At 49.3% G+C, this 27,493-nt stretch overlaps 4 protein-coding genes across 16 annotated transcripts; 3 read left to right on the forward strand and 1 right to left on the reverse strand.

Moving 5' to 3' along the window:
• The first annotated feature begins 978 nt into the window (after nucleotides 1-978).
• Nucleotides 979-4,042, forward strand: LOC101757425 (protein NRT1/ PTR FAMILY 8.3). 4 transcript variants are annotated; one of them, XM_004983386.3, is made up of 6 exons: nucleotides 979-1,132; nucleotides 1,490-1,558; nucleotides 1,693-1,795; nucleotides 1,905-2,122; nucleotides 2,199-2,725; nucleotides 2,986-4,042. In XM_004983386.3, the coding sequence occupies exons 2-6, from the start codon at nucleotides 1,499-1,501 to the stop codon at nucleotides 3,794-3,796; spliced, it is 1,719 nt and encodes a 572-aa protein (XP_004983443.1). In that variant the 5' UTR covers nucleotides 979-1,132; nucleotides 1,490-1,498; the 3' UTR covers nucleotides 3,797-4,042. The 4 variants fall into 4 exon arrangements, with proteins under 4 accessions (XP_004983443.1, XP_004983444.1, XP_004983442.1 ...); XM_004983387.3 differs by having other exon boundaries at nucleotides 1,005-1,132; nucleotides 1,455-1,558; XM_004983385.3 differs by having other exon boundaries at nucleotides 1,007-1,164.
• A 6,633-nt stretch (nucleotides 4,043-10,675) lies between these two features.
• LOC101759307 (putative disease resistance protein RGA1) lies at nucleotides 10,676-16,388 on the reverse strand. 10 transcript variants are annotated; one of them, XR_002675897.1, is made up of 5 exons: nucleotides 16,210-16,388; nucleotides 12,839-16,131; nucleotides 11,218-11,699; nucleotides 11,087-11,146; nucleotides 10,676-10,946 (listed from the first exon to the last, which is right to left on the reverse strand). XR_002675897.1 is itself a non-coding variant. In XM_022823234.1 (4 exons), the coding sequence occupies exons 1-4, from the start codon at nucleotides 16,380-16,382 to the stop codon at nucleotides 11,644-11,646; spliced, it is 3,378 nt and encodes a 1,125-aa protein (XP_022678969.1). In that variant the 5' UTR covers nucleotides 16,383-16,388; the 3' UTR covers nucleotides 10,676-11,643. The 10 variants fall into 10 exon arrangements, 3 of the variants coding, with proteins under 3 accessions (XP_022678969.1, XP_004983447.1, XP_022678968.1); XR_002675898.1 differs by having other exon boundaries at nucleotides 10,676-10,968; XR_002675901.1 differs by having other exon boundaries at nucleotides 10,676-11,699; nucleotides 12,839-12,968; nucleotides 13,076-16,131.
• On the forward strand, nucleotides 16,328-18,448 carry LOC101758911 (disease resistance RPP13-like protein 4). Its single transcript, XM_004983389.3, has 2 exons — nucleotides 16,328-16,387; nucleotides 16,517-18,448. Exon 2 carries the CDS (start codon nucleotides 16,733-16,735, stop codon nucleotides 18,422-18,424), a length of 1,692 nt encoding a protein of 563 aa, XP_004983446.2. The 5' UTR covers nucleotides 16,328-16,387; nucleotides 16,517-16,732; the 3' UTR covers nucleotides 18,425-18,448.
• Nucleotides 18,449-22,778: 4,330 nt separating this feature from the next.
• Nucleotides 22,779-25,379, forward strand: LOC101760534. Its single transcript, XM_004983393.4, has one exon. It carries the CDS (start codon nucleotides 23,168-23,170, stop codon nucleotides 25,226-25,228), a length of 2,061 nt encoding a protein of 686 aa, XP_004983450.1. The 5' UTR covers nucleotides 22,779-23,167; the 3' UTR covers nucleotides 25,229-25,379.
• Nucleotides 25,380-27,493: the final 2,114 nt, after the last annotated feature.

Below are 27,493 nucleotides of genomic sequence, written 5' to 3' on the forward strand. Positions count from 1 at the left end.
CCTATCCGACCATCCATTGTCAACTGATCGAGATCCATCATCCGACATACCTCGATTTTATTCGGCATTTTCGTACAATCTCACCCGGATTCTCACTTCTACACATATATCCATACTCTGTCCCACAAGGTAGGAATACATGAATCGTAGCATCAACCTGCATGTTCAACTCACATGTTACGATAACCACAGCCGGGAGTCTGTAGTCCGTATTTGTGCCCGTTTAGGGGGTGTTTGGATACCCCGTGCTAAAGTTTAGCACCTGTCACATTGGATGTTTGGATGCTAATTAGGAGTATTAAATATAGACTAATTACAAAACTAATTACATAGATGGAGTCTAATTCGCGAGACGAATCTATTAAGCCTAATTAGTCCATGATTTGACAATGTGGTGCTACAGTAACCATTTGCTAATGATGGATTAATTAGGCATAATAGATTCATCTCGCGAATTAGCATAGGGGTTCTGCAATTAGTTTTGTAATTAGCTCATGTTTAGTCCTTCTAATTAGCATTCGAACATCCGATGTGACATTGCTAAAGTTTAGCACCTACTATCCAAACACCCCCTAAAACGCTAATCAAAGGAATTAAAGAATTATGCGCGTAGTCATAGATGAATGATGAAACTAACGGACAGCTGAGCTGAAATATGCCGTTATTTTGACATGTGAGCAAGAGAAACAAACCTATGTGAAGAAGTGTGAAACCCGGGTACTTTTGCAAGTATCATTCACGAAAAAAAATGGAGCAAATTTCGGATGTATGCTAATCCGTCGTTTTCTAAATGATTGTCCGATACGGACTAGCGGACACCAGCGGTGCCTAACTATTTTGTTGGCTACCCGGAAGCGTACAAGAGACTGCGCCCAAGAGGCACCACACGATGACAAGTGGGCACCAGTTCTCTCTAGGCAAGTAAAGTCAGAGATGTCAGCTTCAAAAATTTAATGTTACTGCGTCCTTGCTAAGAAAAGGGCCTGTCAAGGGGAGCGTGCGTCCTTCCCCCGTCGATGTGGGATTTTTATGAACACCCACTGTAAATGGCCATGGACGCCCTTTTTAGGCGAAAAGCTTTGAGGATAATGCGATAACCACCACTACCAAGTGTCGACCATCCTCGTAACCGGTACTTTGCTGAATCTTCCTGTCATGATTGATGTTAGTTTCCTTCAACTTTGATTTAGGATTGATGGTATCCGCAGGAATATCTTGTAGGCAGCTGTTTTCACTTTTCAGTACCTTTGTTGGAAGACAACAGTAATAAGCTCCTGTTCAGATCTTTGTTCTCCTCATATATTGTCCTGAAATAACTGTTTATTTTTGTTTCTAAGTTAATCTTCTTCTTGTCATCTCTACGTTAATGCTCTCGACGTTATGTTGCTTTCTTCTTCTTGCAAAGTATTGTGCTGGGAAATTTTGTTAAAGCCTCCTTTCTCGGCATCTCACAGAGTAACTGATAGAGTAGCTTTCTGGAACACCACAGGAGGCTGCTATGGAAACAGCAGACGAGGAGATCCCGCTGGTTGCTCACCATCTCCAACCTCCTCCTCAGGTACTCTTTCTCTTGTCTTAAGTTGCTGTGCTTTCATGGTTACCACATAGAGTCATCACACTAGGCAGTTGATAACAAGTTTCGACGGCTCAGAACTGGATTCTGAATTTGAAACTTTTGGTGTTATGATGCAGGTTGTAGCGTCAGAGTATGCAAGTGATGGATCAGTTGATATCAACAAACAACCTGCTGTCAAGCGCAGCACAGGGAAATGGAGGGCATGCTATCTCATCTTAGGTACCAGCAGGGAGCAGCAACTCATGCATCTAAAAATTGCTCGTCGCTTTTTTTTTTCTCTTCTTTTAGAACAACCAGCTCACCTCTTCATCACAATATCACATACCAGGTGTTGAATTCTGCGAAACCATGGCGTTCGGTGCAATCTCAACGAATTTAGTGACCTTTCTCACCACTGTGCTCCACGAAAGAAAGGTGGACGCAGCAAGAAATGTCTCCGCCTGGCTCGGAGCATGCTGCCTGTCACCACTTCTTGGAGCTTTCTTTGCAGACACTTACTGGGGAAGATACTGGACCATTGTTGCATCCGTCCCAGTCTACATCATCGTAAGTTCAGAGCTACTAATGAAACCTGCTCCGCAATGAATGTAACCTACAACTCTGAATATCTCCGCTTTACCAGGCAATGCTCATTCTGATAGCTTCAGCATCACTCCCAGTATTCTCAGCGTCCTCCTACCATGATGTTCATAGTGCAGCGGTTTACCTTGGACTCTACCTTCTTGCCATTTCGAATGGCGGTCTCAAGCCTTGCATTTCAACCTTCGGGGCTGACCAGTTTGACATCAATGACCGGGTGGAGCTGGCCCAGAAGGGCTCCTTCTTCAACTGGTACTTTTTCTTGACCAGCACCAGCTCCCTTCTGTCTGGCACAGTGATTGTTTGGCTGGAGGACAATGTTGGGTGGGCGGTCGGCTACGTCATCCCAGCAGTGCTCATGCTCTTCTTTTTCGTGGTATTTGTCGCCGGCTCGAGGATATATAGATTTAGGGGAATGGAAGCAAGCCCCCTTACAAGCATTTTTCAAGTGGTTGTTGCTGCTGTCAGGAAGTGGCATTTGCAATTGCCGGAAGACAGCTCGCTTCTGTATGAGCGTTCGCCTTCTACAGCTGAAGCAAGTCAAAAGAACAAGCATTCCAATCGGTTCAGGTACTTCAATTTTTGCAAACTGCAAGTCAATGTGCAGTCCAATTGACTAAAAAGAACTTTTTTGCAGTAAACTACAGAAACTATGGTGTCCGATAATAAGTATAGTTTCGAGCTATGAGTTATGACATTTTTACAATTACCATGATGAACATGAAAATTGCTGAAAGAACATGTGTTGGAAATACGTCTTTGAAAAAACATGTCATCCGAAAAATATAAGGTTGACAAGAAATTTACCTCCTATGATCAATTTTCTTCAGGTTCTTTGACAAGGCTGCCATTGCCCCATCAGACAATGAATCCGTGGTGCAGATGAGTTCATGGAGACTCTGCACAGTGTCACAAGTTGAGGAGCTAAAGATGCTGCTTTCGATGTCCCCAACCTGGGGGTCATTTGTGATATTTTATTCAGTCTCCGCTCAGATGCAATCAACATTGGTTGAGCAAGGCATGTTCATGGATAAACATGTTGGCTCGTTTGCCATCCCACCTGCATCCATGCCCACTGTTAGTGTGTGCAGCTTCCTCATCTGGATTCCCATATATGAAACCATCTTAATACCATTGGCGCGTCGCTTCACCGGCAAAGAGAAAGGCATCTCCCAGTCGCAGCGCCTTGGAATTGGCCAAGCTCTGTCCACACTAACCATGGTGCTTGCTGCATTGTTGGAGACAAGGAGACTGGCGATCGCGGAAGCCAACGGCCTGAAACATCAGGATGTGCCCGTGCCAATCAGCATCTTGTGGCAGGTGCCACTTTACTTGGTGCATGGTGCAGCCGCGGTCTTTGGTGGCATTGGCTTGACTGAGTTCTTTTACGACGAAGCCCCAGTGACCATGAGGAGCCTGTGCGCAGCGCTCGGGCAACTTGCAACTGCTGCCGGGTCTTACTTCAGCTCAGCTGTGCTCAGCATTGTTGCAGTGGCCACAACACGCGGTGGCGAACCTGGGTGGATTCCAGACAACCTGAATGAAGGCCATCTCGACTATTTCTTCTGGATGATGGCTGCTCTAAGCTTTCTGAATTTGGTTCTGTTTGTGGGTTACTCAATGAGGCATAAAAGAATATAACATTTTTAGACTCAAGTGGTGCAGCCAAAGTTGATGTCTGTGATCAATAGCCTATGTAGACCGACATGAGATGCGGACCAGATAGTACATGGCGTGTTTCATCTACCAAGGGGAAAGATTAATCATTGAATCTTAGTATATAGTGTATAGATATTTTTTCTAATTTTCTAATCTTCTGTAACTGTAAAAAGCTTTCCTCCTAAATAATTGGCCAGTTCCATCTAAAAGTCATTCTATGTTAACATCTCTTTTGAGACTCGCTAGTTGGTAACCAATAGAAACAGGAACGCGTTGTGTAAATTGCTTCTATGTTTGGTGCACCTTTTTTTACCTATAAAATCAAGTAAACTAGATAATTTCGTTGAAAACCTGACGTAATCAGAACCTAAAGTACAGGAATTATGTACTTTTATCTACCTACAAAGTTTCGGCATGGAAAGTTCACTTTCTCACAGAATTCAAATTTCTGAATTTATTACCGGAGATTCTAATGACATGGAGAACTATCACTAACAATGGAAAGATAACAGTGCGAGAGTATTTTGCTACAATAAGGACGAGTTGCACAGGCAGTTACCTGAACTTCACCGGCCATAAATATCATCTCCTGTCTGAAACTCAACCCGTCAGCAGGCATTTCGACGAACAGCTTGCCTGCGCTCTTCCGTAGTGATAGCACAAAATTGCGGCGGAAGGGTTGGGATAGCACCGCTGTGGAGGTGACACCGCACCATGCGACGGCCGCGGTGGAGGTGACGGCAGCATGACGGTGGTGCGATGGGGAGACGGCCTCCACCTCAAGCAATGCTTTCTTGCCGCGGTGAATTCGAACCCGCAACTCTAGTTTCGCGTGCAGCATTCTTACCATCTCACCTATATATTACATGTGATGGGGTTAGATATACTTTCCTCTTTTCAGTAACCCGTGAACTACAAAATTTAGACCCGGGACAAATACCGCTTTAGTCCCGGGTCCAATTTATTTCGAGATTTTTGTTGAGGATTGATGTCCCATTTTCCATTAATGGCGGCCACCACTACCATAACAAGCGCTCACGAAGGCGGCGATGAGATATGATTGTGTCGGCGACTACCTGCAATTACTTCAGCACCATTATCATAGATATGCTCGTGTTTAGCTTTCATGTTTCAGTGAGCGTCCTCCTACATCTAGATGTGGACAGGCTGACGGCCCCGCATCGCTAGCCTTATGTAACACCCTAAATTTTAAATTATGCAATTTAATAAAATTTGCTAGAATTGCTAGAAATTAAGTGCGTGTGTCTAAGGATTTTAATTTTAATGTTGCATTTAAATTTCATAGGCAATTAAATTTTTTTAAAATAAATTAATGAATCATAGGATGTCATTGTTGCATTCATGCTGGTGCATTGTTTTTTTGCTTGAATTCAAATTTGTGTTTGAATTTATGTTTGTTTTCCTTTTCAAACCTTTTTCTTTTTCCCTCCTCTTTTCTCCTTTCGGCCCAGCAGCCCGGCGCCCCAACTCCTTCGCACCGCGCCCACGCCTCCGCCTTACCCCACTACCGCACCGACCCAGAAGAGGCCCGCTCCCGCGCTGGCCGCTTCCGCAACACGCCGCCGCTCTCCCAATGACAGGCAGGGCCTGCCTGTCATCCCTATCCTCTCGTCGTTCTCGCCCGCGACGCAACCGACTCGGAGCCGCGTCCGAGTCCGCCGCCCGCCCGCCTCCGCGTCCTCCGCTCGGCTCACACTCCTCCCCGGGCTATATAAACAGCGCCGCTACACCCGCCACCTGAGCCCGAGCGCCGCCACTGCCATCGATCTCCTTCGCCGCTGCCTCTCCGTCACCAAGAGCTTCACCCAGAGCGCCGCCATGAGGTGACGAAGCTACCGATGTAGATCCCGAGAATCCTCGTGCCTTTTTCCGTTCGTTTCGGCTCGTCGGAGACGTCGCCACGCCGCCGTGCCGTCTCGCTGAGCCTAGCACCACCACCATCGCCTAACCCCCCAAGACGACACGCTATCCGTGCTCTCCATGCCACAAGCTTTCTCCTGGTCAAGATCCCATCCAAAACCGTGGCCAGAACATCGTTTTTGAGCACATTTCGGCGAGCCACCGCCGCGCGCCGCCGTTCTCCACCGCCCGCGCGCCGCCGCTTTAGTCGCAGTCGACCGCAGCCGTTAGATCTAGATCCAACGGTCGGATCAAATCTGACTTGGTCAGCGTACTGGTCAACCACGGTTGTGCTGATTTTGCTAAAGAGTCCCTAATCTTTCTCCTTTTTGCACCTCGATCCAGAGTAGTTCAAAAGTAATTAGGTTTTAGTCCTTTTTCTTCTGTTTTGGCCCCTGAGCTTCTGCATAATAGTGCCCCCGTCCTAACCTTGCTCTTTTGCACATTAAACCTTTGGTTTATGCACGTATTTATGTTTTAGCCCTTGGTTCTTCAAGTTTAGCCCCTGGAAGTTTTAAATCTTCGCCAGCAAGCCCCTTAGTGCGTATCTTTAGGATCCTAGACCCGTTTTAAGTTATTTTTACGTTTATGAGTTCATCTTAACGCATAGATTAGCTTTATGACCTTGTTCTTCTCTGTTTTTATTGTTTGATGTGATGTTTTCTTACTTTATTCCTTTGCTTACTTATATGTGCTCGTATGATGCGTTTAGAAGGACCGCAGCTCGAAGGATTCGAAGCTCAAGACTTTCAAGACTACGAGCAGCCGGAGCAAGTCCCAGAAGGCAAGTCGTGTCCTTGACCACAGCTTGATCCTAAGAACTTTTACTTTCATGTTCAATAATATTTATGCCATGCACTTTAAGTCATAAACATGACGGGACCTAATTAAGGATCGACTAGTTTTATTTCCCTATACCTTGACCAACTTGGGTGTACATAATGTTGGGTAGTTCACGCTTAGTTGCTCAACTGGGATATGGTGGTATTAATGAACTCAATTATTAATCTTGATTTATTTATGCTATACATTTCATTAATACAAGATCACCATGCTTAATTGAAACATGGAGAACCACCTGGGAAAACATTACAACCACAAGAACTAAATGGTTCTGGACTTGACTAAATAATTAGAGACTCTAGTTCGTGGTAGCTTTACCTGAAAGGGACAAGAGGGGGAGACAGTAGTTGGTGTATAACCCGGCCCTCTCACTGATCTGCTCTATGGTAGCTTCGCAGTTGGAGAAAGGTTTACGCATTGCGTTAATCATGAAACCTTAGCGAGCTATCCTTACTAGGGAATCTTTATAAAGTCCTCATAGCATCCTTATGCAATCACACCTCGGAAGTGTGGTATTGTGCCTAGCCCGCACAGCATGGTTGGGTCTAAAGTTCTTTTGAAATTTTACGCGACTTGTGGGTAAAGATGTGCAACCTCTGCAGAGTGTACAACTAATCGATCGACCATGCTCACGGTTAAGAGCAGCTTGGACTCTCACATGACTAAATTATTGAAAGACAAATTAAATCGTTGTTATTTATTTATGTTATCTCTATTTATGTTCATATTTAATGTGGGTGGTATAAACTTACATTTAGTAAATGCTAATAAAATTTGACCAACCAAATAAAATGTTGAAATGCTATTAAACCTTAACCTATCCTTGATTAGCCTTACACCATACATTCCCCATACTTGCTAAGTACCAACCATAAGTGCACTCACACTTGCTCAAACCGCTGCTCAGAACAAGTCAATGCTGTGGAGGTTCTACAAGATTGGGAGGAGTACTAGGCGTACGTGTTCTTGCAGTCAACTGCCCATGAAGTTGCTGTGCTTGTTGAAGATCCGTTGTGATAATAATAAACTTTTGTTCTATTCGATTTAAAAGATTATCGGTCATGTAATAATTATATACTCTCTTTATGTTATGACATTGCCTTTGATATTTACTGAAGTTGTCGCATGTGTGTAATTTGATCCTGGCGCACATGTGATTTATGCATCTGGTTTTACCTTTATAACCAGGTGTGACACCTTACCTAGCTATGCACTCCCTCCATCCTGAAATACAAAGCATCCTAGAGATTTTAGAATATATTAGCTGGAGTAGTAAAAGACATATATTAGCTGGAGTAGTAAAAGACATATATTAGCTGGAGTAGTAAAAGACATATGTACCTTTGATTAATAGTGGTAAGTTGTGTTGTCTGGCTCTTTTAATGACAGTTGCATATAACAAAGAAATTATTTTTTTAGTAATAATCCATTAATTAGCTACCTTTATCTTGTCAATTTTGGAAAGAAATAAATGAGCGGTCATCCAAATACGCCTACAATATATTGTATTGTATTTGAAGACAAATTTTAAATACTTGGATGTCTTGTATTATAGGATGGAGTGAGTATCATCGTTTATTGTATAATGTCCATGCATCATGACTTGTACGCCGTTATCATCCTCTGGCCACTGCTATCCCTCCACATGTTGAGAAAGGTTGTGTTTAATTGCATTCATCACATTCTATATATATAGATGATCCTTAATGGTTTATTTTAATCAATTTACTTGACCCATATTGTTCACTTTTTTTTAAACGAACCCGGCAGAGGAGCTATTGATTATATTAAAAAGAAGAATTCTCAGACTACAACTAACAACATTGGCCGGTTGGATTGGGATATAGCCTTACCCCGCACAACACATCGCACAACTTAACTCATAACACATTACAACGCCGGGCTGGTCGGATTGAACATCGACACGAGCCAACTCATCATAACTTAGCCGGTCGGATTGGAACATCGACACAAGTTGCATAATGCCATCACTCCACTCAACATGGACCATCAACCTCCACAACTCCACTGCAAACGGCCTAAGCACTAACACGCTGCCACACGAAACACTAGTAGAGAACTAACCTTCCATCCAGGTGCTTTTGTCCCAGTTGACTTTGGACCTGGGACTAAAATGCCTTTAGTCTCGGGTCAAAAATGTGCCACCGAAAGCCACTGACGGGGAGAGCTTTAGTGTCAGTTGTAAAGACCAATCGGGACTAAAGCCCCTCTACTCCCAGTTGTAACGGCTAGTGGGACAAGGGGCATTTTATCCCGGTTGGTGGCTCCAACCGGGACAAAATGCCCCTTTCCACGTGGCCCTCCCTCTCCACCCTATCTTCTCCTCCTCACCCTTTCTCCCTGTTTTCTAATTCTCTGCGTCCAACGGCACCTCCTCTCTCCCTCTCCTCCTCTCGCCGCCCCTTCCCCCTCTGCTGCCCCTCCCCTTCCCCCTCTACTCGTCCCTCACTAGCATTGAGGAGCGGCAGCGGGGTGAGGGTAGGGCTAACATGCGGGGGAGCGGTGCCAGCAGCGGCGGGGCGAGCTGGCGCAACCGAGCCGGCGGGCGGCGTCGGGCTGGCGGCCGAGCGTGGGCAGTCGAGCGGCGGCGGGCGCGGGCAGTCAGGCGGCGGGCGCGGGCGGTCAGGCGGCCGGCGGGCGCGGCGCTCTTTTTTTTATTTTTTTGAACTTTTAGTTCCGGTTGGTTTTACCAACCGGGACTAAAGACCCCCTTTAATCCCGAATGAATGACCTGGGACTAAAGGACCTCTTTTTGTCTCAAAAATTTAATCTCGGTTAGATTTTCGGGATCTATAGTCCTATCCAACCAGGACTAAAGCCGCATTTTAACACCATTCTTGCCACCAAACTGTTTTTTCCTTTTCTCTTTTTTTACTTTTTTTTTAAGACCTACCTCGGAGGCGGCTGCCGCAGCATGACAAGGTGTAAGCATCCAAAGCGAGGCCTTTAGGGATCCGACCTGATGTTCAGGGTTTTCACTCCAGAAGAACACCCCGCGCATGAGGCAAAGAGGCAGATCGATGGACGGTTCCAAGAAAGAAACCGGCGTCCGAAGACGTCAACGTCATCAGCCCATAGAAACGGACAAGGCTCCTCAATCCCCATGCACGCTTCGGCCACGGCCCACCCTCACTGTGCCATGGAAGCCACCGGCCTCCATTGCCGGACGACGGTGACGAACGCGGGCATCCCCTCTTTCACCAGACGCCACCATGCGTGACGCGGGCGTCCCCGCATCACTCGCCAGCAAAGAGGCCGCTGGCAGCCAAGGCTGAGAGCCACCGTCGCCAAATAGCGGGCTACAGCTGCTGTTGCCCGTAGACTGAGCTCGAGGTGCCGCGAGCTAACAGTAGCCACCACGCGCTAGTCCCGATCCGCCACCGCGCCGCCGTCGAGGTGCCGTGTTGGGCGCCCCTGCCGATGCGGGGCCACGAGCAGCCGCCGGCCGATGGTCCCATGCGGCCGCAGGGGCTTGCGTTTTGCTGTGAGGTGCCCCTGTCGCCGCGCGCCCGCTGCGACGCAAAGCTGATGGCGCCCGCGCGCGTTAGCGTGCTTCGCGGCGCGCGATGTGGCTGGCGCTGTCTGCACGTGTGCTTGTCGTATATGTATAAGACTGTGAAGGCTAGTTGGACATCAGGTGCAAATCACGCGGACTGATGGATGCAGTATTAATTCCTTCCTTCTTTTCTTTCTAATATTTTCATTTACATTCTGGAATAGCAAGTATTATCTTTTTTTTCTTTTTCAGTTTTTTTCCTTATATGATGTTGTCTCCTGGGAATTTCTTTTGACAAAATGCTTTAGAAAAATTGTGCTAAAGAGGTGTCTCGAGAAGTGGTAGGGTGAACTGTTTTTAAAAAGTTGTCTTTGATAAGTTATTTTTTTAAAAAAACTATGCATAAAAGTTGAAATGTCCAAAAAATCCAATCAGAACTTGAGCGGAAGAAGTTATACATAAAAATTGTGTGTATCATGAAAATTGTGTTCATAAGTTATGCGTAAAATTTGTGTGTATTGTTGAAGTTGCGTTCAAAAATTATCTTATCAAAAATTACCCGAAAAAGTTAAGCATACAAGTTGCGTTAATAAGTTATTACTTTCCAAAAATAGAAAGTTGCGGGAAGAAAAACTTTTCTAAAAAGGAAAATTGATTGCTGTCGGAGATCGAGCGCCCTAGCCCTTCTGGTGAGCACGTGCTGGCTAGCACGGCCCCCGCCGTGAGTAGCTGCCGCCGCCACCACGCCGCCTTGTGCGGCCGGCACCAACCAGCCTCACACAACTGCAACCGCCCCGCGCACCCCGTGCTGCCGAGCCAAGGGCCACCGCCCACCGCTCATATTGTTGACTTCTGTTATTGAACATATTGTTCACTTCTCTTATTGAAAATAATATCAAGTGAGATAGCTTCATTCTTATTTCCAACTAAATAAAATAACCACCATCTAGGTTAAAAACCATTTCATGCATAATGCATATAACCAAACACACCTAAAGTCGATGCTCTGGATCTGGATGTGTCCTTGTCACAAGACTGGCGACCCTGAACTCCTGAAGATTAACAAGCGATTGCAATAGTCTGATGAGTTGATGAACAAAAAGTGTATGGTGGCAGCGCTGACCGGCAGGATGTGCATAGTCAGCCCGGTCGGTACTGGAAGAGTGAAGAGGAAAGAATGGTCCAAGTTATAGGTCGGCCCAAGAGTACGACGAAGCCCAACTCCAAGCATATATGCCCGGAGGGGGCAAGTTTTGCTGGGAGTTGTTTGTTCGTTCGAGCTGCAATCAGTTTGCCAGGATCGCCGGATGGGCACTGGGCAAATCCACTCTGCTTAAAGCAGAGCATTTCCACCCCTGCTCTTGCGCTGCAGAACAACGGCTTTTGACCCTTGGGGCCTGAAGAAGCTTGATGGATCGGTGCCTTGTTCTTCACCGTTCTCAATGGGCGAGTTGCCGACTTGCCATGCTGTACGGTGAATATTGGTCTCAAAGCAAAGGCCAGCTGATATGAAACAGAGGATTCGCTAACCTCTTGGAACCTACCACCTTCAATAGGGCTTGTTTCTGCTCCCCTGCTGGCTGCTTCCACAAAAGGAAACATAACCTGAAAAATATCATATGCAAAGTGTTCCTTAATGGATATGATATCATAAAGAGCATAACTGAATTTCTACCTAGCCCATTTTTATCCTCAAAGTTGAGGTGAGGTTTGTAAGTTTTCTATGTCCACTCTCGACGGTTGAAGAAATTAGCTACCACGTGCAGCACCAATATAATCTAAAACCGAAATCTAAACATCTTCGATGATGATTTCTTTGCCCTTGGTATCAGCAGGGTTTCCTGGAACAAAAAAGTTTAAGGCATGTCAATGCATTCCCGGATACAAAAATAGCAACTTCTTAAGAAATAAGAAGTTTATGAGTTTTAGAACCCAAAGCAAGTCACCAGTGTCACTGCATTTAAAAGTCAAGAGGTTTTCCACAGTCCTCGGGAGGTACTAAAATTGTAATTAGTAGTATCTCTTGGTACCTCTTCATGGATGGTAAAAAAAAGTTTGGATGCACTCACTGTTATTCTAAATGCTAAATGGTATCACTCTTTGTTTAGTGTTTAGACTGCTTAAACGCCAAGTTAAATGATCTTGTACTATATCACCAAAATTTACATATTCATGCCTAAAAGAAAAGGTACTCTAGCAAGTATACATTTTTTGCATGTAAAAAAAATCAAGTATTCATATTTATGGATATAAAAAATCAAGTATATATATTTATCCATTGAAAAAATTTGAGCATACATGTTTATGCATGTAAGAATTCAAGTTGATTTGCCGGTGTTTTCCTAAATAGTGTGTTAAAAATTCCGTTTAGCCCACCTAATAGTGTTTAGTTCCCTTTTTGTTTAGGCTGTTTTTCCCTTTTTTGAACATTTAGACGGTTAATCGTTTAATTAACCACTTACCGGCTAAACACAATTTGCCTCTATTTATCGTTTAGACGTTGTTTAGGCGAACACTGGATACACTTTTCATCAATATGATAAACAAAATTCAGTTGTAAGATTAGGATGAGTGAATATTGATTTTACTGAAAATAATTAGAAAATGAAACTGCCACTTTTTTCCAGGCAATTAATATAATAACTTCCACCAAAATTCCTCAAATAAACATTTTAATGAAGTTATTACCATTTTAATTTGAAAACTAAAACTTAAATGCCATGAAGCATCAAGAGCCGAGGTACCTGATGGCTGTGTTGGAGAACAAGGAAGCCGTTGTTTTGGTAGACTAGGACAGTCCTCAACATATATGATGATTCCAGGACGCTGTTGCAAGCCTCCAGGAATGTGATGCAGCAGAGGACAGCCTGATAACTGCACAATTTGTAGAGAAGGTAGGTTATCCAACCAATCAGGTGAAGCCTCCAATTCTCTGCAGTTGTCAATCGTCAAGCTTCTGATGGATAAAAGATGCTGCAAACCCTGTGGGAGGCATGCCAGCTCGTTGCACCCGCATATCTCCAGCTTGGTGACCCTACCAAGATCCTGCAGGCCTTCACATTCCGAAGAAGCTAGAAGCCCTTCACTAAAGGAAATCGATATATGCTCCAGGGTCTTGGCTACACCTCGCAGGGCTCCTTTGAGGTCGTACAGCATCTTGTTGTTCATCCAAAGTATCAACTTCTCAAGTGATGGGAGCTCCATGTGCAATGCTCTCAGTTTTGGGCATTGGATGATTGCCAATTCTGCAAGACGTGGAAACATCCCTGACCACTGCGCCTGTTCCCAGACTTCAAGGTTATGCATATAGGAGAAAGTAAGTTTCTCCAATGAACGAAATGTGCCTTTATGGCCATAGAAATTAGTACTGACACTGACGACTGTTTCAGCTCCACTTATCTCTGCGATCTTCAGACATGGCAGTAGTCCCAGTGGAGGCAATACTCTTTCACATGACCTCAAATTAATTAGCTTGATCTCTACAAGGGACTCGAGATAAGGTTCAGTGGTTGTTATCCAAGATGGAAGATTCTTACCATCATATCCAACAATCTCCAACGCTTTTAACCGTTGGTGAGGCTGCAGAGTTTCCAGTACCACAGAATCCAGTGCGGCGTCATTTGAGTCATCCATGTTCCAATGCAATGATAATGACTCAAGGTTTGTTTTGTATTCCAACCTTGCGATTCTCACATTCACAAGGTCCGAAGCCTTTTCAAGGCTCCACAGACTTAGCTTATGGAGATTTCCCAACGACTGCAACTCTAGAATTGAACTTCCATCCGTGACAACATAACCTAGTAACATCTGAAGGCTTTTCAGTTGGCCCATTCCACGGGGTAGCTGAGCGAGCGATGAGCACTCAGCAACATTTAGATATTCCAGGCTCCTCATTTTACCCATGTCCTGAGGCAATTCGACAAGATTGCAACAGCCTTCAAGGTCCAACTTTTGTAACTGTGTGAGCTTGGTTGTATTTGGATGCAGTTTTTGGAGCTTGTCACAATAGGAGAGTATAAGTGTTTGAAGAGACTGCAACCTGGAGATTGAGCCGGGGATGTTCTCAATAGCTGCATGCGAAAGATTAAGATATTTCACACGGTCAGGATCCGAAAATTTAGTAGGAAGCATCCTGATTTTAATAGCTCTGAAACTCAAGGTATGTATACGCCTAAATGACTGGAAAAACATTTGGGGAATCTCGGTGATCTCACATTGACTCTGCTCGGACGGGCGCATTTGTTCTCCTTCAAGTAATATGAGCGCTCCTAAACCTTTGCATGCTCGCAGGCTTTTAGGAAACAATGTTGTCAAAGGATGAACAATCAATGAGGCACGTTGAATAGTACTTTGAGCCTTAGCTTTAGTAGTAACTCTGACAATTGAACTGATTCTCCTATCCATGTTCTGAGCAAAGATGTGCAACACCTTGTGCATCCTGTATGTAGGCTTGTCTCCATATTCATATTCTTGCAGAGGGTAAAAGCACTGTTCAAGGAGCTGATGGAGGAATCCTTTCCGTAGGGATTCGGCGACTATTGGTGGTATGTAGCCTTGGGCTGTCAAAAGATCAGCCAGCTCTTCGACGTCAAAGTCGTAGTCTGAAGGGAACACTGAGCAATACAAGAAGCAACTCTGCAAGTCAGCTGGGAGATGTTGGTAGCTGGCAGCGGCGCATTCCAAGACCACATTTCCATGGGGAAGTTCAGGAGAATGGTCCAGTAACCGGTGCCAGAACTCGTCGGTGGGAAGGTAATCAATGTACGCCGGTAGCTCTGGCCAGAGCATGTCCGGGCGATGGATTTTCTTCTTGTCAGCGTTGTCCAGTAATCCTGGCCAGAACCCAGTGTCCAGCGGCTGGGAAAAGATCATACGCGCACAGTCCAGCAGCAGCGGTATGCCGCCGCATTTGTCAGCAATCTTGGTGCCAGCTTCTCTAACAAGCTCAGCAGGCCAGTCACAGTGGCATGTGGCCATCCATCTAGCCACGAACGAGGAGGAGAATTCTCGACCGAGAGGCTGCAGGTAGAAGGGCTTGGAAACGTTGGTGGTTCCTGTGAATGTGGCAAGCTTGGGTGCGATGTCAGGGGTCCGGGTGGTGAGGATGATGGTGCCCCCCGAAGGCAGGGCGTTCATCACCTCGCCTATCTCCTGCCACTTGCCTTCATCGTCGCTCCACACATCGTCCAGGAGGATCAAATAATCCCCACGGCCAAGGTTGCGGCGCAGGTGCTGCTCCATGGCTTCTGGGGAATGGAAGACCACATCCGCACGCTTCTCTGGGGACATCATCAGAAGCAGGAGGCGCTCACGGCAGAAGTCCCGTGTTACCGACACCCCGAGCCGCACACGGAACCGGTGCTTGAGCCTGTCATCCATCATAGCGGCCTTGGCCAGACGGGTCTTGCCAACGCCAGGGCCCCCGACGACGGGCATCAGGAACAGCCCGCGGTAGCCGGACCTGTCGGCGAGCAAGACGCTGACCATCTCATCCAGCAGCTCCGACCTCCCGACGAGAGGCTCCCGGAGGGCCTCCTTGCGGCGGGCACGGGCACCACTAGTTGTCGTGTAGGAAGCGATGTCGCCGTCATCGGCATAACCGTACCTCGACAAGCGACGAGGATGCTCCACCTGGGCGTAGGACTTGAGGGACCTGAACCTGTGTAGGAACTGCCTCACATCACGGATGATGTCCGAGCGGATGTCGAGGTACCTGTACAGGACGGCGGGCACCTGACGCCATTTTTCCGCTCCCACCTCCGCGTGCAGCTGCAACACTTGTTCCAGGAGCTCGCGCAGGGGACCGACCAGGGAGCGGGCGCAGAAGATGAGCCTCAGGCTGGCCCCCTTGGAGGCCGCCACGTCGGTTTGGATGAGCGAGACAGCAGAGCGGAGGTACACGAGCAGGGTGGTGGCGCGCAGCAGCCGGAACTGCTCCTCCATGCGCTCTGAGCGCAGCATGTCCACCACTCTTCTCAGATCCCCCGCCGCAGCCATCGCCATGCCGGCTGGCGGATGCCAATCGCCCGACAACACCCTGCCATAGATACAATCGCCTCAGTCGGAAATTCCAAATCTGTAGCCATGTCAAACGACGAAACTGCCCCTCGATTACCTTATCCAAAAGATCCAGTGTCCCTGCGATCTGATTCTGCCGGCGAGAGGAGCGCCAAGGGACGGCGGATGGGCACGACTCGGCGGCGAGCAGCCGTGTGGGCGACAAGGTGTTAGGTGTGCGAGTGTGAGCCAGCGGCGGCTGACATGTGAGCTGGGGAAAAGGTATCCCATCCCAGGTCGGTCAAAATAATTAAAAGCAAATGAATAAGCGCATGTCCTTTCTTCTTCAAGCGGCGACGGCGATGCTCACCAACTAGTCTGCTCTTTCCCCACACCCGTCGCCCAACATGTCCATCTTTGCTCAGGGGAACGCTACATCCCGGGGCGTGGAGGAGGACATCCTTGTCCCGCTCCGTGCTCGTCTCACCACCATCAGCACCTTTCTCGACTCGGCAGCACCGCCTCTTTGTATCGCCGACGGCGAGGGGCCTCCGCCCCTAGCCTCCGCCGCCTCAGCTGCTGCAGAGGACGCCGAATTCCGCTCCCGATCCCGGGCGCTGTTGGAGAAGCTCCGCCGGGAGATGGTGCAGCTAGAGGGCGTGTTCCGCCGCATCGACGACGCCGAGAAGGGCATCCGCTACAGCTTTGACCCTGTCGAGCAGCACCTCGACGACGCGCTCGAGACGTTGGACGCAGAGCGCATCCACGCGGGCCTCCTCGCCGTCGATGCTGGCATCGAGGCCATCAAGACCACCATCCGCGCGGCCTACAACATCCCCTGCGACGGCGGCGGCGGGGATGGATATGAATATCTCACTACACCTCCCACACAGCCGTCTGCTCCAGGCACGGCAACGGCGATGACCACCAAGATGTGCGACATCCGCCATGGCCCGCAAATGAGCCACCTCAGGCTCGCCGTTGGCAGCCTCGAGGCGCGCTTGCGCAGCTGCGCGCTCTGCCTCGCCGCCTTCCCCGAGGGCGCCGTCATCAAGAAGCGGCTGCTCCTCCACTGGTGGCTCGCCGAGGGCTTTGTCGGCTCCGCCGAGGAGGGCAAGAGGCGCTTCGACGAGCTCGTCGACAAGGGCTTCATCATCCCAGCCCCAGCCCCCACCGCGCTCTGCGCCACGGTCCACCGGTGCACGGTGAGGCCATGGATGCGCGACCTCCTCTCCAGCGTCGCCAAACGCAACGGCTTCCTCGAGCTGAACGCCGGCGACGTCGCGTTCGCGCGCCGCGCGTGCCTGCAAGGCGGCGGCAAGGCGCAGCAGCCGACCGGGTTCAGCGCCGCGGTGAGAGCCATCTACAACATCGGCCACAAGTACGTAGAGCTCGACGAGCGCTGGTTCGCCGGGAAGAAGGACCTGCGCGTGCTGCAGCTCGGGCAGTGGAGGGAGTTCAGCGCTCCCGAGCAGATCGACAACCCCATGGACAGCCACATCGAGATCAGCGGCGTGGAGCGCCTCCGCGACATGGGGAGTTGCAGGAACCTCAGGTACATCAGCTTCCGTGGCATCTCAAGGATCGAGTCGCTGCCGGACTCCATCGGCAAGCTGCGGGAACTCCAGGTGCTGGACCTCCGGGCCTGCCACAATCTGGAAGAACTCGGGCAGGGCATCGCCAAGCTCGATAAGCTCGAGTACCTGGACCTGTCGGAGTGCCACCTGCTCGTCAGCATGCCCAAAGGGCTCGGTCAGCTCACTCGGCTCGAGATTCTCAAGGGGTTTGTGGTTGCTAACTCAAACAGCAGAGATTTCTGCCATCTGAATGAACTCACAAAATTAGAGAAGCTCAGGAAGCTCGGCATCGTCATCGGCAAAATGGCCATGCCGCTGGAGGATGAGTTCCTGAAATTGGGCGAGTTCAAGGCACTCGAGTCGTTGAGAATCAGCTGGGGCGTGCTCAGCTCTGATAAGAACGGCACCACTGAAGCATCACGCCGTCATTCGGTGGCGACAATGAATTATGCCCTTCCTCCCAACCTGAAGAAGCTCGACCTCCATTGCTTCCCGTTCGCAGACCTGGCGCAGTGGGTTCGGCCGACAGGCGTGAAGAAGCTCTACATCAGGGGTGGAAAGCTGGCGACGCTTGGAGCCAGCGAGGAGAAATGGGAGGCAGAGGTGTTGCGCCTGAGATTTCTTAGACATCTTCAGTGTGATTTTGATAGGCTTCAGCGTCTGTTCAGGAAGCTCAAACCAGAAAATACCGAAATCCATCAATGCCCAAACTTCATTCATGGTAATGATATAGGAGAATTTACTGAGATAGAATAAAGCGAACGAGCCTCTTGCTGAGTTGGTTAGAGTGATCTAGTAGCACCCCTCAGATCCTAAAGTTTGACTCCTCGTGGGAGCGAAATTTCAAGTTGAGGGTAAAAAAATTTCCTCGTCTATCCCACGCCAAAGCATATGGCAAGGTCTGATCCAGTCTCACACGGGCAACGATGCCCATAAATTGGTTAGAATGCCACGCCTCTATCAAACATGTTGCTGAAGCATCAATAAAAAGAATGTGCTTTTTTTACTGTATTAAAAATATCATTGCATCCATGTATAGAATCAAATCGGAAACCGATCAAAATAAATAAAAAATCAATTGATCAATATTTGAACCTAAATGCACTTCAAATTAGCTATATTTTACGTCGTACTGTTACTTCTTCGAGTGTCGTATAAAAATTTTCTTGCATGAGAATTCACCTATTTTTAGACATATGTTGCATCGGTTCATGGCTGGGATTGAAAATTTGAAAACAGAATTAGTTATAAATAATTAGAACAATCTTGTAGAAACAAAATCGAAAAGGTAGCTAGAATATCATTGGCACATTATAAAAAGAAATCAAGAACCATAAGCTAGCATTTTAATCGAAAAAAAATCGAAAAGATAATTACAACATCATAGTATAAAGGTAGATTGTAGAAAAAAAAATTAAGAACCATAAGTAGCACACCGCAATGTTTATGGTAGTTACAATATCACAGTATAATGTTAGATTGTAGAAAACAAATCAAGAACCATAAGCTAACACTTTGGGAAAAAGGTATCACATGGGACCCCCCCAGTCGACACTACAAGAAATAATTTTCTGATCTATGATAAAAAAATTATGACATATGTCAAAACGTCATAAAATAAGATGTGCTTGTTCCACTGTATCCATCTATCTGCAAACTTATTCTATGTTGCATTGCTCCTAGTGAATTTTTGATTGAGTGTGATGTGAGTAATATGGAAGTATCTATGACAATGAGGTTTTTTATGTCCATGTGTGATTGTGATAGTGATCAGCAGCAAAAATTGAATATATATGGCGTTGTGAAATACAATAATGATATATTTGTACGAATACATAATTGAATTTTCAAATAATTAATATTTGTTAGATGGGCCATGCCAAGAAAAATTTGGCACAATATGGCCTGTAACAAATATTTTTTCGGCCAAAAAAGTCTCATGGACCTAATTTGGGCTAAAAATGGTCCAACAAAATTGGGTCCCAAGAGGCCCTTACATGGATCGAGCTTCAACTTATGATAAACGAAATCATCATAACATTTAGCGCAACGTCGAAGCCAAGTTGGATTCTTGTCCGACGTGACACAACCTGGAAAACAATGTTATGGCGACTTCTAGAACGAATTTCCATTCGTCATAATCTTAGTGACGCACCGAAATAAGGTACGCCACTAATCTCAATTTATGAAGCTCGATTAATAATTAACGGTGTTCATCACACGAGGGTCATGAAACATAATTTATGGCGCAAAAAATATGTTTATGACGCATTTTGGTTCGTTATTAGTAAATCCCTGGTAGTGCGAGAACTTACCATGAGCAGTGCAATGGGTCCTATGCACAATGGGCCCTGTGGGATCAACTGTCCCACATGTCCTAGAACTGCTCAAAATCCAGGAGCTTTAGTGGATGTTAAGCATTTTGGTTCAGCCTTAGAGCGTGTGCACTAGTGCATACGGCTTCTGTCTTCAAGTACTTGATTTTCACACACAGACAACAAAACATATAGCTTATGTAGTGGTTTGTCTAAACGTGGCCTGTAAACTATTTAATTCATTTATGCATCCATCAATTATGGTAACCAGGTATAAACTATTTAATATGATTAGCTATATTAACATTAATTAAACTTTATCATTAAAACTGATCTTATTAGGGCACTCCAACAATATAGTCAATTACCAGCTACAATAATTGTCCATATCATCTATGAATATCTTAATAATAAACAATCTTCCAATGAGCTAGCTATAATACTCCCTCCTTTTTTATTTATGAGGTACGGCACACACATACCAAGATTCAAACTTTACAATCTTTAACCAATAATTTAACTATCATTTTTTTTATTTTTGTAATATAAACTTTATTTGGTTGGATTTGTACAATGAGCATAAAACCCGCATTAATTAAACTAGCTATAAATCTATAATATTTATTATAGAGTAGCTTTTTCAGTCTCCCCGCATTAATTCATGTGCATGTAGGCAAGCTGAGGTGACCGTTTTAAAACTGATGGTGCCTGCCCCCATATAGGAAAGAAAGTTGGAAAATATAAAACGAGATGACTCTTATTTTAGCTTCTCGTGAGAGCTCTCTCGATCAGGAAAGGATGAGTTGGTCGGAAGCAGAAATTAACCAAGAAAGGAAAGAAGAGAAGAATGGAGGGAACTAACGAATCTAAGAAAGTAACTTTGGTCGTTGACGGGTTGGGGTTGCTTGCTCTGCGCCCACAAGGTTCTCCGGGAAGGCTACCGCCGGCCCTGCGGTGGAGATGGGCTTGAGGCGAGGCAGTGATGACCCCGTTGGCCAAGACGGTCGGGGACATCCGATGGAGGGTGTAGGACGATGGGGGTAGCATATTGACATTCTGATGAAGACGGATTAGCGCGGCGGTGGTAAGCGACGACTTGTCCAGCAGCAAAAGCCACCGGAGACGAAGTAGTTGGACAGGGCAGGGGTGCTCGTCAAAGAAAAATGATGACGATAAGGTCGGAGACGAAGAGCATGAACAGCGGAGGAGATTGCTGTAGGGGTGGATCGCCCGGGGCGAGCCGGCGAGCCAATGGCAATCTAATTGCTTTATATATTTTCTTTTTTTCTATGGACATATCAAGCCGATAAGACGAGGTGTGGGGCGTGGGGCTCTCCAAGGAACCCAAGTGGGACTGGGAGACCGCTCTCCACCAGTCGCCTCCGTAGAAAAAACAGGCATCGCTCCTGTTGGGCTACAGTGTCAGGAATCATTGCTGGGCCCGCAACACAAGTAAAAGCAAATAAATAATGAATCAAGGATAAGGATGGCACGTGGAAGGGCAAGGAGAGGTTGCATGTACAGAGATGCCTCTAGGGCCTGTTTGGTTTTCTCGGAATGGCATGGAACCAAGCTCGTTCCGGGTGGATTGGTTTCCAAGTTAAGTCTGCATTGGAATCACTGTTCGGTTAGACTTGGCCTAGAATGAAAATAGGCTCGGCTTGGCTTTCCCCTACCCTCCACGGCCTGGTTTGAAGGCCCATCCCCCTTTTGGATCGGTTCCTGGCCACGACGTGAGGAGCTGACGGCGCACGAGGCGAGTCATGGAAGGTCGGCCGAGCTCCACCAGCCTCAAATCTGAACGGGGCGAGCTCCACCGGCTAGGTGAGCATGGCGCCAGCACGACTAGCACGCTAGGGCGCACCTGTACCCCCACTTGCCCCTGCCAAATGCCAGCCAGAACATGGCCGGCGGCGAGCGGTGGCATGGGCAGACGGGCGGCATGCCACACCGGCAGCCACGGCGGCGGAGAGAGGGAGGTGACGAGCGCTGCAGCACCAGGGGCTCACCATAACTAGGTTTTTTCGGTTGGTTGTCGAAGATGATGGCCGGAGAGTGGTCGTCGGTGTGCGCGTGGAGCTTGGAGCGGCGGCGGGAATGGAGGTCGCGAGATTTGAAATTCCCGGCGGAGAAGTGGTCGAAGCTCGGCAAGGAGTGGTGGAGGGTGGAGTCTAGGAGGTGGTGGAGTTTCGGATGGAGGCGATTTGGTTCTGGTAGAGTGGAGCGGACGAATTTGGCCATCGCAGCTGCACAACTCGGTACGGTTCATGCACGTCTGGCGCAAGAAGAAGAAAGGAAGAGAGAGAGGGAGAAAGCGAGACCAGCGGACTGGGATTCTAGGAGAGGATAAGGTCGAGGTGTTGGCTTCCGTGCAAGGTCGAGCAGTGGCCAAGGACAGCGCGAGCAATGTCAAGGATGGGCGAGCAATGGCGATGTGATGCCAGCGGCATGGGCAGAGCGTGGGTACAGTACGATGAGCCATCCCAGTGGGTTGACCGCAACGAGGTCGTGCGGCGCAGTCGTCGGCGCGTGGGCGCAGTGATGCTCGTTGGCGGCGAATGGGCAACGCACGCCGCGCATCCTGGGCGGATTGATTCCATCTGTGCCTATTCGGTTTGAGCGGATTGGCAGGATTAAATCCTGACCGGATTGAGTGACACAGGCGGAATCACTCGTACTGGGCCTTAAAGTAATTCAAGCTAGAATCCAATCCGACTGAAACGAACGAGACCTTAAAGTACTTCCTTCCAAATTGTAAGTTATTCTAATTTTTTTGAGAGTCAAACCATTTTATGTTTGTCATAAAGATTTATAGCACTGAATAGATATACTATGAATGGAAATATATTGCTTTGACTTTTTAAGAAAATTGGAATGACTTACAATTTGAAACGGAGGGAAATTGTAACGGAGGGAGTACGTTGACCTTGCAAGGACCTTTGCCGGTCATCAGTGTCTTGTGCCCCTGTGCCCTGACGGGAAAAAAAACATCCTCTCTCAATATAGAGGCACAGGCACATAAAAATCCAAATTACTAGCAATTCCGTGTTGATTTGCAATCCTCTGCTTACTGTTATTCACAAACGAAACCAGGCAAGCAAATAGGCTCTCATGGAGTCATGGATCAGCAGTAGATAAGGTGTAAGATTTGCTGAGGAATAGTCAAGAACATAGCTAGTGGGAGATGACGCTGAAGCATCTGTGGGAGGTGTGGGGGGAGTGGGAGATCCGCGTGCTGGTCCTCTCCAGCCTCGCCCTTCAGGTCTTCCTCCTCTTCGCCGGCGGCCTGCGCAAGCGCATCGCCGAGTGGTGGCTGCGCATGCCGCTCTGGCTGGCGTACCTCCTCGCCGATTACATCGCCATCTACGCACTGGGCAACCTATCCCAGAACCAGAAGCTCTGCGACGGCTCCCGGAACGCCGAGATGCACGTCCTCGTGTTCTGGGCCCCCTTCCTCATCCTCCACCTCGGCGGGCAGGACACCATCACGGCGTTCGCCGTCGAGGACAACGAGCTCTGGCTGCGCCACTTGCTCAGCCTCGTCTCGCAGGTCGTCCTCGCCGGCTACGTCTACTGGAAGTCGCGCCCGGGGGTCCGGCTAATGGTCCCGGCAATCATAATGTTCATGGCCGGCGTCACCAAGTACGGCGAGCGGACGCTGGCGCTCCGGGCGGCGAGCATGGGAAGCCTCCGCAGCTCCATGCTGACGCCGCCGGACCCGGGCCCCAACTACGCCAAGTTCGTGGAGGAGTGCCAGTCGCGGACGGACGCCGGGCTGGTGGCCAAGATCGTTATCGTACCGGAGCGGCCCCCCGACGGCGACGCCCGCGTCGAGGTCAGGCGGGTGGAGTACGGCGACCTGGTGTGCAGCGCGCACCGGCTCTTCCACACCTTCCGCCGCCTCTTCGTCGACCTCATCCTCAGCTTCCAGGACCGCACCGACAGCCTCGCCTTCTTCCGGAGGCTGGAGATGGAGCAGGCGTTCAAGGTCGTGGAGATCGAGCTGGTGCTCATGTACGAGTCCCTCCACTCCAAGGCCCCCGTCATCCACGGCTGGCTCGGCCGGGGCCTCCGCGTCTTCACCCTCGCCGCGCCGGTCGTGTCGCTCGTGCTCTTCGCGCGCGCCGCCGGCGACATGCGAAGCAACGCGCGCGTCGACGTCGACATCTCCTACGTGCTCCTGGGAGGCGCCATCTTCTTGGAGACCTACGCCATCCTCCTCATGGTGATCTCCCCCTGGACCTTCGCCGATCTGCGAGCCAGCGAGCGGCTCCGGCCGGCGGCGGGGGCGGTGTTCTGGCTGATCCAGCTCTTCCAGCCGGAGACGAGGCCGAGGTGGTCAAACCGGATGTCGCAGTACAACCTCATCAGCTACTGCCTCAACGACGAGCCCCGCTGGTACAAGGGGCTCATGGAGCGGCTGGAATGGCGGTGGAACTTCCGCGTGAAGACGATGTGGGACAGCTGGAGGTACACGAAGAAGATCGCCGTGTCCAAGGAGCTCAAGCAGCTCGTCTTCGAGCAGCTCAAGAGCAAGGCCAACAGCACCATGGATCCCAAGACCTACCGGAAGCTCGGCGAGCACCGGGGCCAGTGGGCGCTCCAGCGCAAGGGCCTGTACCAGCAGCTGGGCTGGAGCGTGGACTGCGAGTTCGACAAGAGCATCCTCCTCTGGCACATCGCCACCGACCTCTGCTTCTACGCCAACCAAGACGACATCATCGGCGGTGACCCTCTGCCGGCGATGAGCAGGGAGGTGTCCAGCTACATGCTCTTCCTCCTGGTGATGCGCCCGTTCATGATGACGGCGAGCATTGGGCAAATCCGTTTCGGGGACACCTGCGCGGAGGCCAAGAGCTTCTTCTTCCGGCGAGCCGACGAGGCCGGGGACGAGGCCGGCTGCGCGGAGAGGCTCCGGGCGGTGGACACGTCCATCGCCGAGCCGCGGGACGTGAAGGGGGACCGGAGCAAGTCGGTGCTGTTCCAGGCGTGCAAGCTCGCCCGGCAGCTGCTGGAGCTGGAGGGCGCCACGGAGGCCAAGCGGTGGCGGCTCGTCACCAGCGTGTGGGTGGAGATGCTCTGCTACGCCGCCGGCAAGTGCGCCGGGAGCGCCCATGCCAGGCAGCTCAGCCAGGGCGGCGAGCTGCTAACCGTGGTGTGGCTGCTCATGGCGCACTTCGGCGTCGGCGACCAGTACAGGGTGGAGTCTGGCCACGCCAGGGCCAAGCTCGTCGTTGACACATAAGTACATAACCGACCGCTGGGCTCGCCAGCCAGTAGAGGGCTAGAGGCTGGTGGTGCTTAGTGAGGAACTGACATATGAGCCGGTTGAAGCAAATTGAAAATATCCGAAATCAAATTTAATATAGAATTTGGAATATATTCTATTAGAAGAATCCATTTGTGAATTAGAGAAATAAAAAGAAAGTTCAATAAATTCTAGAAATCACAGCACACGGCTGACTGCTGAGGCAGCAAAACGTTCCTCCTCTGTTTGGGCACAATACACTCTAACATTGAATACACAGATGCACATTTCTGCGTAAGAAATCACCAACTGGGATCTGCATTTTGTTTTTGTCTATCCATCTGTCAATAAATTTACACCCCTAAGAACTGTCAATTTTTGAACCATTGAATTTAAATGAAAAGCTCACATCGCAATGCCTCCTATTGTAACGACCTCGGTTAAAATCCTTCACGTTAATCTTAATCCGAGCCCCTGATCCCCTGTCTCAGCTTTACCAAGTCTAAGTGCTCAACCTCCAGTTCAGTCCCGACCCCGCCAACCCCAACTCACTCGCCGGATCTTTCTAAGTCCTCCCACAACGCCTCCCTTCAATCTGAGCAGTGGACCACCGAGACTGACCGGTGGACCCACGAGATCTTTCTCCCCGATCTCCCGCGACAGACGCACTCGAGTTGCATGCCCGCTTCAGAGTTCCCTTACCGCGTGGCTCAACTTCTCCGACGCCCGCCGCTCCGCCCCGTCGCCGGCCGCGACCGGATGGATTCTCGCGCCCCCTTCCCCAATCGCAGCGGAAGCTCCTCTGCTACCCTTTCTGTAGCACCTCGCCGCCCGCACCCATCATCACCTCGCTAGACCCCCGGCTGCAGAGCCCGATGCCACCCGTCTTTTCCGTTGCCCCTCCACAGTCGCGCCGCCCCGGTCCGCGCTACGCGATGATTCCTCCTCCGCCAACCCAGACCACGGCTGCGATAGCTCCTTTTCCGCCCTGTCAGAGCTCTGCCTCCGACAATCTGTTGCTCCGCACTCGCTCACGCGACCGCAGCCGCCTGTGTTCTCACCTGTGCGCCCTCGTTTCTAGCGCCGTTTCCCCGGTCGCTTCCATCAAATCCACCGCACGACGACGCCCGCCTTCACCAAATCTCAACCACCGACAAAACCGCGCCTGCGCCGCCCCGCCTCTAGTACCCAATGACCGCCGGTGTCATCCCCGAAGTCCTGCTCCACCGCCCTCGTCGCTCAATCGCCGCCCCGGCAGCGCACTCCATCGTTCTTCCCGATCTTCGCGCCGTCCCAACCCTCTCTCTTTTCCGCACAACTATAAAAGGGAATGCCAGAGCTCCGTCGGAGTTCCCCTTCGCCATCGCTGCCCTCCCGCCTTGCTCTCTGCTCGTCGCTCAAAACGTCACCGCTTAAGCTCCTGAGGAACTCTCCTCTCCGCTCAACACCGCCCTTCCCAATCCACCCAGCCGCTTACTCCCCCGTGCGGCGCAAAAACTTGCTTGTGGTCCACAAGAGGCACCACCGCCGCCAGAACCCGCCGGACCTCGCCGCTGTCCCAAGCCTTAGTCTTTCCGCCCAAGTCTGCTCTTTCCCGACCCCCAAGCTTCATCCGTAAGACGAAGGTAAGTTGCAAACCCCTTATCCGTCTCGTCCGACCCCTCCTATCCGCCCGACCCCTGTTCAATCTCGCTCGACCCTATTTGTTTCGCCGACCCTTTCTCCGGCTCGCCCGAGGGCTCGGCTGCATCCTTTTCCTAGATCCAAGGGTATAGGTGTAAAGACTTGGGGACTTCTCAACGTAAGTCTGAGGACCCCTAGCACATCTATTCCTCTAGATGAAGGGTCTGATCATAAGTTCCTTCCCATCCGACCCTCATATCTTGATCTCCACCAACTCAAGCGAACCTCCCCACCCTTTCGTAACTTGCCACAAGTTTCTGGGCTCAAACTTGCAAGTGTTGCTGTTGAAATAACCGTCTAAATGCTAACCCATGCATTGTATTCGTGTAGAGCTGCGTCTCGCCGACGGCTTCTACGAGTTGTGCCCGGCGCCAGAAGACGAAGCTGCAGCAGAGCTCCCGCCTCCAGAAGCCGAAGCCGTCCAAGCAGAAGAGCAGCTCCCCTCCTCCTTGTTTGAAGGCAAGCCCCGGATGCATGAATCCCCCTGTGTTTTCCCAAACTTGCGCATGCCTTCTTTATCATGCTTGTGCATTTACGTATAGGAGTTGTTTGGAACCGTAGATGCATGACTTAGTTTTT

The sequence above is a fragment of the Setaria italica genome, chromosome IX (assembly GCF_000263155.2).
Source record: "Setaria italica strain Yugu1 chromosome IX, Setaria_italica_v2.0, whole genome shotgun sequence".
In the NCBI taxonomy this organism is placed as follows: Eukaryota; Viridiplantae; Streptophyta; class Magnoliopsida; order Poales; family Poaceae; genus Setaria; species Setaria italica.

Excerpts from the sequence above, each read along its gene's own strand:
- LOC101757425 (XM_004983384.3), top strand. The coding sequence starts at position 1,381 with ATGTTGCTTTCTTCTTCTTGCAAA. Across the intron at positions 1,405-1,489 it reads TGCTTTCTTCTTCTTGCAAA|GAGGCTGCTATGGAAACAGC; the intron begins GTATTGTGCTGG and ends GGAACACCACAG. Across the intron at positions 2,123-2,198 it reads CCGTCCCAGTCTACATCATC|GCAATGCTCATTCTGATAGC; the intron begins GTAAGTTCAGAG and ends CCGCTTTACCAG.
- LOC101759307 (XM_004983390.3), bottom strand. The coding sequence starts at position 16,382 with ATGGGATACCTTTTCCCCAGCTCACATGTCAGCCGCCGCTGGCTCACA. Across the intron at positions 16,132-16,209 it reads CACTGGATCTTTTGGATAAG|GGTGTTGTCGGGCGATTGGC; the intron begins GTAATCGAGGGG and ends TATCTATGGCAG. Across the intron at positions 11,700-12,838 it reads TTCTCCAACACAGCCATCAG|GTTATGTTTCCTTTTGTGGA; the intron begins GTACCTCGGCTC and ends GATATTTTTCAG.
- LOC101758911 (XM_004983389.3), top strand. The coding sequence starts at position 16,733 with ATGGTGCAGCTAGAGGGCGTGTTCCGCCGCATCGACGACGCCGAGAAG.
- LOC101760534 (XM_004983393.4), top strand. The coding sequence starts at position 23,168 with ATGACGCTGAAGCATCTGTGGGAGGTGTGGGGGGAGTGGGAGATCCGC.